This window comes from Osmerus mordax, chromosome 28 (genome assembly GCF_038355195.1).
Source record: "Osmerus mordax isolate fOsmMor3 chromosome 28, fOsmMor3.pri, whole genome shotgun sequence".
Lineage (NCBI taxonomy): Eukaryota > Metazoa > Chordata > Actinopteri > Osmeriformes > Osmeridae > Osmerus > Osmerus mordax.
In genome coordinates this window covers 1020411-1029638 of record NC_090077.1, presented here as the reverse complement: position 1 = coordinate 1029638, position 9228 = coordinate 1020411, and the positions used below count along the sequence as shown (strand labels likewise).

At 47.4% G+C, this 9228-nt stretch overlaps 2 protein-coding genes across 2 annotated transcripts; both read left to right on the top strand.

Annotated features, from left to right (window-relative positions):
• Positions 1-4710, top strand: LOC136937808 (netrin-G2-like). The gene is made up of 5 exons (XM_067230926.1): positions 1-116; positions 1095-1252; positions 2235-2402; positions 2789-2923; positions 3810-4710. The coding sequence occupies exons 1-5, from the start codon at positions 1-3 to the stop codon at positions 4037-4039; spliced, it is 807 nt and encodes a 268-aa protein (XP_067087027.1). The 3' UTR covers positions 4040-4710.
• A 457-nt stretch (positions 4711-5167) lies between these two features.
• LOC136938158 (endonuclease G, mitochondrial-like) lies at positions 5168-6815 on the top strand. Its single transcript, XM_067231429.1, has 3 exons — positions 5168-5789; positions 5880-5989; positions 6154-6815. Exons 1-3 carry the CDS (start codon positions 5262-5264, stop codon positions 6437-6439), a joined length of 924 nt encoding a protein of 307 aa, XP_067087530.1. The 5' UTR covers positions 5168-5261; the 3' UTR covers positions 6440-6815.
• Positions 6816-9228: the final 2413 nt, after the last annotated feature.

Here is a 9228-nt window from a genome sequence, read left to right as displayed (position 1 = left end):
ATGACTCTGCGGACCCGGATGATGCAGTTCCAGACTCTCCAGGACCGGATGATGCCGTTCCAGACTCTCCAGGACCGGATGATGCCGTTCCAGATTCTCCAGGATCGGATGATGCCGTTCCTGATGCTTTAGCTCCAGTATCAGATCCTGTACCGGAGTCTGCTGCACCAGACGATGCTGTTGGTCCTGATGCTGTTTCCCCGGTAACAGATCCTGGCCCAGATGCTCCTCCAGCCTCAGATCCAGTTCCAGATCTAGTAGACACACCTCCTGATGCAGCTGCTGGACCCGAGGGTGGGTCAGACACAGTAGGTCCAGAATCTCTTGCCCCAGTAACAGATGCTGTTGCCCCAGTAACAGATGTTGTTGCCCCAGTAACGGACGCTGCGGAACCAGAACCAGGCAAGCCGGAGAAAGAGGGTGGAGAAAAGAAAGGAGAACAGACAAAAGAAGGGGAGGAAGGACAGAAAAAAGGAGAGAAAGTTGCAGAGGGAGAAGGTACCTTGTATTGCAAAGGCACATTGTAAATCACTACATCTCTAAAGAGGGAAATGGCATTTATGATGATGATAGTCTCTTTAGCACCTTGTTGTGTTCAACGCTGAGGACAATAAAAACCTGGTTTATTCAACACCTGTAAAGATGGTGTAAAGCGTTGGAAATGTTTTCCATTCTGCTCTCTTACACTCTCTCTGATGCACAGTTACTGAAGCCAAAGGGGACAGGAAAGTGAATGAAAAGGAAGAAAAGAAAGAGAAAAAAAAGAAAGATTTTGACAAGAAAGAATATGAGAAAAAAGGTATCTGGATTCCTAGCAGTTCTGTTCGTGTGCAGTGCTGTGTTATGTAGCTAGTGACTGCGTATCTGCTGTAGTTCATACACTGCCTGGATTACCCGTGACTCTAGCAGTGTGTGTGTGTAGGCCTGGATTACCTCTGACCCTAGTTGTGTGTGTGTGTTTGTGTGTGTGTAGGCCTGGATTACCTCTGACCCTAGTTGTGTGTGTGTGTTTGTGTGTGTGTAGGCCTGGATTACCTCTGACCCTAGCAGTGTGTATGTGTTTGTGTGTGTGTAGCCGTGTGAATGTGCTGTAGTCCATCGCCCTCTAGTCCCCCAGGACTTGAACGGGCCAGCTTCCTGGCAGTGATGTCACAACTGTGGTGCTTTATCCTTCAAGATGTTGTCAAGATGCTGATTCCTGGAGGGCCCAGGTTCAGTGAGCTGTCTAAGATTGCGTACATCAGCTTCCAAGGTAAGACGCCATCAGACGATGAGTCAGTAGAGGAAGGGAGGAACACTTGTCCAAGCTGTTTTTTGCTTCGAGAAACAAATTCTGTTTCGATTGATTTTAAAGATCCCTGAGAGGCGGAAATTGCTTATACGGACAAAACCTTCGTATGTAACTGTGGAAAAACTGCCTACCAGCATGTTCACACATCTCTTCCTTTATTCACTTGTGTTGTCTCTACATGTGTTTGGTTTCTGCTACACAAGGTACCCTTCTCACCAGATCACTCCACATCCCAACCTCCATCAGTAAAAAAAACACTGATCCCATTTTCTGTGTCCGTATTAAATGTCGTTGACAGTCTAGTATAAAAATAACATGTCCAATTAGCAGACACTTTAGTCCGTAGTGACATATGTAGGAGGATTCCACCTCTTGATCTGAAGGTTACTGAGGGTTACCCAGGCCATATGTCTCTGACTAATTGCTCCAGATCGACCATTGGAGAGAGCAGGTGTTCATGTGACACCAGTAAGATATTAACACCTTGACTGGAACCCAGATCATCCAGATAAACTGTCTTGTAAACCCCCTGGAACAGATTGACAAGCTTTAGGCCCTACAGTCAGTAAACAGGTGGGTAACATTGGCAGTATGAACAGGATATTAATACCGTTGGAACCAGCAACAAACTGTCAGTTAACAAGATGGTCACCGAATTGGCAATCGCTCCTTCATACAGTACCTGTCTCACCCCCCCATACAGTACCTATCTCAGTCCCCCATACAGTACCTGTCTCACCCCCCATACAGTACCTGTCTCACTCCTTCATACAGTACCTGTCTCTCTCCCTCCCCTCCTCCCATCTGCCCCCCACTCCTCTCTCTCCCTCCCCTCCTCCCGTCTGCCCCCCCTCCTCTCTCTCTCCCCTCCTCCCGTCTGCCCCCCCCCTCTCTCCCTCCCCTCCTCCCGTCTGCCCCCCCCTCCTCTCTCTCCGTCCGTCAGACTGCGAGTGCTACGGACACTCCAACCGCTGCAGCTACATCGACTTCATAAACGTGGTGACGTGCGTGAGCTGCAAACACAACACCAGAGGACAGAACTGTCAGTCCTGTCGCCTCGGCTACTTCAGGAACATGTCGCTTGAGCTCGACGACGAGAACGTCTGCATTGGTCAGTCCACAACACACACACAGACACACACACACACAGACATATACACACACAGACATATACACACACAGACATATACACACACAGACACTACAGGCTTAATTATGAGCCATATATATATATATATATATATATAAAAAGGAAAGCGATTTCACATGTAAACACTATACAAACTTTCTAGTGATCATATATTAGACAAACAGTTCAGTCAACTTGTAGTTTCTAATCTAATCCTGATAGTAGGCCTACTGTCACAGAGAGGGACACACACTGACACCTACTGGTCGACCAACGACACTACACCAACTCTGCATCACCGAGACTGCCATTGAAACAGAGATATTTGTTTTCCCAGTGTAACAGTGTTGTTTGCTTGTGTCGCCCAGAATGTAACTGTAACCAGCAGGGGTCTCTCCATGCGCGCTGTAATGAGTCGGGCTTCTGCGAGTGCAAAGACGGCACCACAGGGCAGAAGTGTGACAGCTGTACGGACGGATACAGCTGGATGTTGGGCTGTGTGGGTGAGTTCAGAGGCATGGGGGTTGGAGGGAGTGTGGGTGAGTTCAGAGATAGGAGGGGAGGGAGGGGAGGCAAGGGGGAGAAAGAGAGGCGGAGACAAAGACTACATGAAGAAGGGTTGACCGGAAAAAGAGAGGCAGTGTTTTAGGAGATGAGAGAGAAATAGATGAGAGAATATGATGAGGAAGTGTTGCCGTGTGTGTGTTTAGGGGCGAAGTGGGAGGAAGTGAAACGAAAGGTGTTCTCTGAAAGCAGCTGTGGTGAATGAGGAGGGAGGGAGGGAAGGTAGGGTGAACTCCTGCAGTAGTAGGAGCAGACCGGCAAGGTTGTGTAATAACGTGGCAGACATTCAACATTACTGTTTAATCACTCACCGGTAGTTTCCAGGCGCTGATTAGAAGTGCTGGTACTCGGCTGCCTCTCCGGCCCAGAAAGTTACACTTTCTAAAACGATTCACCTCATATGTCCTCTTCCCCGCTCAAATCCTCTCCATCTCCTCTCCTCCTTCTCTCCATCTCCTCTCCTCCTTCTCATTCTCTCCATCTCCTCTCTTCCTTCTCAATCTCTCCATCTTCTGTTCTCCCCTCAATCTCTCCATCTCAACTCCTCCTGAATCTCTCCATCTCCTCTCCTCCTTCTTGATTTCTCCATTTCCTCTCTGCCTCTCCTCTCCTACTTCTTGATCTCTCCATCTCCTCTCTGCCTCTCCTCCTTCTCGATCTCTCCATCTCCTCTCTGCCTCTCCTCCTTCTCGATCTCTCCATCTCCTCTCTGCCTCTCCTCCTTCTCGATCTCTCCATCTCCTCTCTGCCTCTCCTCCTTCTCGATCTCTCCATCTCCTCTCTGCCTCTCCTCCTTCTCGATCTCTCCATCTCCTCTCCTTCCAGCCAATGTGTGCGACGACGACCTGTCGCCGTGCCAGAACGGGGGCACGTGCGTGGACAAGCGGAGGTGCGTGTGCTCCGAGGGCTACAAGGGGGTCCAGTGCCAAACGCTGAGCTGCGAGGGCATGAGGGGCTGCAGGAGGGCCAACACAGCGTCCTCTTCCTCTTCATCCCTGCCCCTCCTCATCCTCGCCAGCCTGCTCAGCTCCGCCACGCTCAGAGCGGCCGTCTAGAGTCCACGCACTGGCCAAACTCCCAGAGGTGGAGCTCACCTGGTCGTGGCTTTGAAGCCACCGATGACCTCTACATGACCCCTCTAGGCGACCTGGAACTGACAGTGCTGTTGCATTCTGGGGGATTGAGTTGCAAGGGCGTTGGAGATCCTCTCTGTGTGTGTTGGGCAGGTCGGCTTGACAACTTGGCTTCTGTCTCTGTCTCGGATTGGCTGGTCTGTCAGAAATTGACGAATCATAGCCTATGTCACATCCCTGAGGAGACTGGAGACGGACTTCGATTATGTGTGAAAAGTTGTTTTCTTGCTGTCAATCAAGTTTGTTTCTCGAATCACAGCTTAGTTAGTGGAAATTAGACATCAACTCCAGCAAAGTTCTTCTTCTGTTCTTTTGAAATGAAGTTGTTATCTGATTCCCCGCGGAGACCAAGGAGTGTGTTTCTTTTGTCTGTTGGGGAAATAAAATACTTTCTCAATTTACACAGGGTGAACAATTTCATTCAAGCCAAACTAAAATGTCATGTCAACATTGTAATGTAGGCCTATATAAAAATTGGTTGAATATTTTTGGTAGAAATTGTTATTTTGTTCTAAGTAAACATTATCAGTCTGATGGATGTGAAGCATAATCAGTGTTTTGCCATTTCAAACCCTCCACTGGATTGGTTATAAAAGAGCTGCTGTTGCCTTTCTTGGCTATGGAATAAAGAAAGAGATTAAATGGTTTCGTGGTCTGTCAGATATCTACACTGTCACAATACACCCTGTTGTAGTGGCTGTCTGACTTACACACTCACCGGCTAATTAGCTGATTTACTGACTGGCTGACTAGCTGAAGACTAGCTGAACGTTTGACAGGGCAGTTCAACGGTTAAACACATTTTCACTAACAACCGACAACGAAATCCCAAACCAGAGAGAACTCCGGCAACTTGGCTTGAACGACACCTTCGAGGTACGTGTGTATTTGTGAGATTACGACAGACATTGAGGAAATTAAAGCATGGATTTGAGGTGTGTTATACTTACAGTGTATCAACCAACGCTATACAGTCAGAGCCCCTTTAAATTTACAGTGATGTCGTCACATTCACGCGCCACACTGCTTCGGCTTGAGCATTTGACACCTGCTTTAAGTAACTGACGAGCTTCGTAAACACATTTTTGGTGACAGTTATTAATTCATTATTTATATTAAAGTAAGCCTAATTCTCTTTTATAGAATGTATCGTTTTATCTGTTCCAAGTGGTTTTTCTCCGGCGTGTCCTTGACAGTCGGTGTTGGTGTCGGTGCGTCTCTGAGAACGGCAGACACCGGAGAAAGCCATGGGCTTCTCAGTCGGGTGCCCGTTATTCCCATACCGAGCGTGGACGCAGCAACCGACATTGTACCGTACCAAGGGGGCGGCGGTCAGATGGGAGGCAACCGTTCAACGGCAGTTATGAAGTACGGGTTCCCGTCTCTGGCCAACATCAAGACCAGAGAGTCTTACGTTACGTCGTATGACCCGAGGAACCGGACAGCTGCTTGGGTGATTGAGCACCTCACTCCTCAGACACTCACAGGAACTTCTGACAGGAAGTTCTGCGACTTTAAAGAGGACGATTCGGTGCATATGTACCACCGATCAACTAACGCGGATTACAAAGGCAGCGGGTTTGACCGTGGTCACCTGGCCGCGGCAGGAAACCACAAATGGAACCAGAAGGCAATGGATGACACGTTCTATCTTAGCAACGTCTCGCCTCAGGTAAGCACTAACAGTCATGACGGCCTTGATATGGTACAAAGTCACTCCTTTAATGATGACAGCGTTTTTGGTGTGCTTGTTGTACGCCAGCACCCTCAAATGAACCAGAAAGGATGGAACAAACTGGAGCAGTACTCGCGCTCTCTCACCAAGCAGTACCTCAACGTGTTTGTGTGCACTGGACCCCTCTACCTGCCCAGGTAGGAGACTACAACCACACACACCTGACACAAGCACACAACAATAATAGGTCTGTAATAAACAGTGTTTAAAATTGTATTTGTGCACCACGTTTGAGTTGTGTGTTTACCTGTATGCTTGCGCTTGTATGTATGTGTGTGTGTGTGCACCCGTGCGCCCCAAGGCAAGAGGCGGACGGCAAGATGTACGTGCGCTACCAGGTGATTGGCCGTAACCACGTGTCGGTCCCCACCCACTTCTTCAAGGTGCTGATCCTGGAGAAGCCTCGCGGCGAGGTGGAGCTCCGCCCCTACGTGATGCCAAACGTTCCCGTGGACGAGAACGTCGCGCTGGAACGCTTCCTGGTCCCCATCGAGAGCATCGAGAGGGCTTCCGGCCTGCTGTTCGTCCCCAACATCATGAAGAGGACCAGCAGCATCCTGGCTGTCACTGCAGGCCCGGGGAAGTGACCCTGGGAGTTGTAGTCCAGTTGGCGTGACATAACCAGGAAACGTAGTTCTGTTTCCTGGTCAGAGGTCGGACTAGTGAGCCAATGCTGGGGAAGTGAGGAGAGGTTAGAGGGGGGTGTTCTGGAACAGCTTAGGGTACAGGAAGGTGTGTGGTTGGCTGTTGTGTGGAGGTCAGAGGTCACCTGGCCAGACAGAGACCTTGAAGACATTCAGGGACTAAATGCTGATAATGACAAAACACTGTGACTTCACTTGTCAAAAACACTGAACACAACAATCACTGTTATCATTGTTTACTGTGTTGCTGCCCATCCAGATGGGTACCACAATGTTGTCATGGATGTTGTCATGGAAATTATAAATACATTTAACGTGTGTTGTCGTGTCACTTTATCTGACCGTGGGTAACATTCCTCAGTACTTTCTCATGTCAGGGTATTCCTGTGGTCAGCATATTCGTCCAGGTGTATGTATGTATGTATGTATATGTGTGTGTGTGTGTATATGTGTGTGTGTGTGTTTCTGTATCCATCCGTGAGGAAGAGACTGAGGTGTCTTTGTCAGTTGAGCTGGAATGCAGCAGAGAATCACGAGGAAGAAGTTAGAGGTAATCAGTGGGGATGTTGTTCAGGATTTGTGTTTGTGGGAAGGAAAGCTGGCACTTCGGTAGAGGCGACAGCAGGGACGACAACACAAAAGCTTGGTAGAATCACACGTCGACTTATGTTTGGTTTTATCCGTTTAGTTTAACTGTATTGTTGAGGTGTTCCCACAGAACACACTAGACACGACTGTACGTCTTGGTCAAAGCTGCGTGGTGCACCATCTCAAAGTCACAGCGGAAAAACCTCCGGAGACATGGTATGTTTGGTCATACTCTTAATCTAGCTGGATTTAGCTTGATGATTTTCAGTGGAAGTTTATTTATTAGATTAAATGTATTTATGAGATTAGTTTGTAGCTAAGTAAAGACAGTATCCATACCACTGAACACATTAAAATTAAGACTAAAGATGTTAGTTTTTTTGGACTATCTTGACAGAACAACACAGTAATACAAATATAGAATAGAGAGGAACTATTCAGTTTCACATGACTTTTCTACTGTGTTCATCAGTCCCTCTGTTGTCTTACGACCTGCAGGTGATGGTAGATGCTCATGCAGAGAGTCTGGGCTCACGGTTCTGGTTATAGACAGCACAGAACAGGCCTGGACCTTCCAGAAAACTGAGGGAGATTTCTCACCTTTCCACCTGTTCAGATAAGTGACCAGACGAGACAAGAAACTAGAAAAGTAGAGAATTTTTCAATAGTTTTTCCTCCCACGGATTAACCCCTAGGGTTTTTGTTTACTCCTTGTGCCTCCCTACTATGACCCAGCATCAGGACATGGATTTTAGAGCTGATCTCCGACAGTTTTAGATATACTAAGGTTCTCCGGTGTGGTTTGCTCTTAGTCTGAAGGTGTGTGTGACGAAGATGGGGTGTGTGATGTGTACCCCTCTGGACGACCTGTGTAACATATCGCTACGGCGACGAAGGAGACGTCCGGTGGAGCTGAGTGAGTTTCCTCAGGCGGCGTACGAGGGTTACCAGCGTTACAGCAAGCTGGCCCACCTGACCCTCACCAGAAACCCCCTTCGGCGCCACAACTGGTACGGCGCCAGGTACTGACCTCAACTGGTCCAGCTGTACTGACCTCACCTGGTCCAGGTGCAATTGCTCTACGGCAACACGGGGGGGGGGGGGTTATTCACAATCCACTAAAATCCCTTGTGTTTCCTTTAATATTTACTGTTTGAACTGTGAGAAGAAAAGATGGCAGCGTGTTGAAATAAAGCTTGCGTGTTTAAGTTATGTGTGTGTGCTTACAAAAGCGTTGTGCTGTTTCGGTGAGGGTTTCAAGGTAGCCGTTGCAAACGGAATGCATCTCTGGTTACCGCGGAGATGCTGGGATGTCCAGAATGTTCGTCTTCCTTCAGCTCTCAGAAATGCCTCAACAAACCCTTAACAGGCTCTTAAACATGAGGGCTGTTTATTAAAATAAAGCAAAAAAAAATAAAATGTAATCAATAAATATTGACCTGTTTCAATGTAATGTAAAACATATGTTCAATACAAGTTGACAGGTATCTTTAAACATTTTAAAACATAACATAACTTTATTACCATCACAGACCAGCTCCATATGTGACAGGGGGGAGGAGAAAGGAGGAGGAGGGGAGGAGGGGAGGGTTGGGGACTGAAGAGAACAGGTTAAGGAGTGATATACTGCTATAACACCAGTTTAGAACCATCAGAACAGTTGTCTTGTAATTTTTAACAACACAACACATACGGAACTGTACAAATACTACCCCCCTCCCCACAAAACAATCCATAAAAATACTGTAAATGTTTTATGTACATCTTTGTGGAGCCTCTATAAACTAATAAATGATGCACCAGATAATGGGAATTAAAATATTTCTTTACCATTCGGTTCAAACTAAGCCGACCTGAAGTCCAGGTGTAAATATGGTACATGCAAAATCCACTGTCTGCAGTAAGCTAACACGTAAAAGGTACGGTAAACATGTTATACAGGTAAGGTCAACATATACAGGTAAGATACAGGAAGGTTGTATGATTATGCGTTCTGAAACCAAACATAGAATACAGTTTAGTGTGCAGGTGATATACGGATGCTACTATGTTCGTTCGAGTCAAACAGAGAGTGAAGAAAGAGGAAGTTGTTGTCACCTACAGCAAGTCAGACGGCATCGCAGCTTCGTATTTCCTGTCAGAGC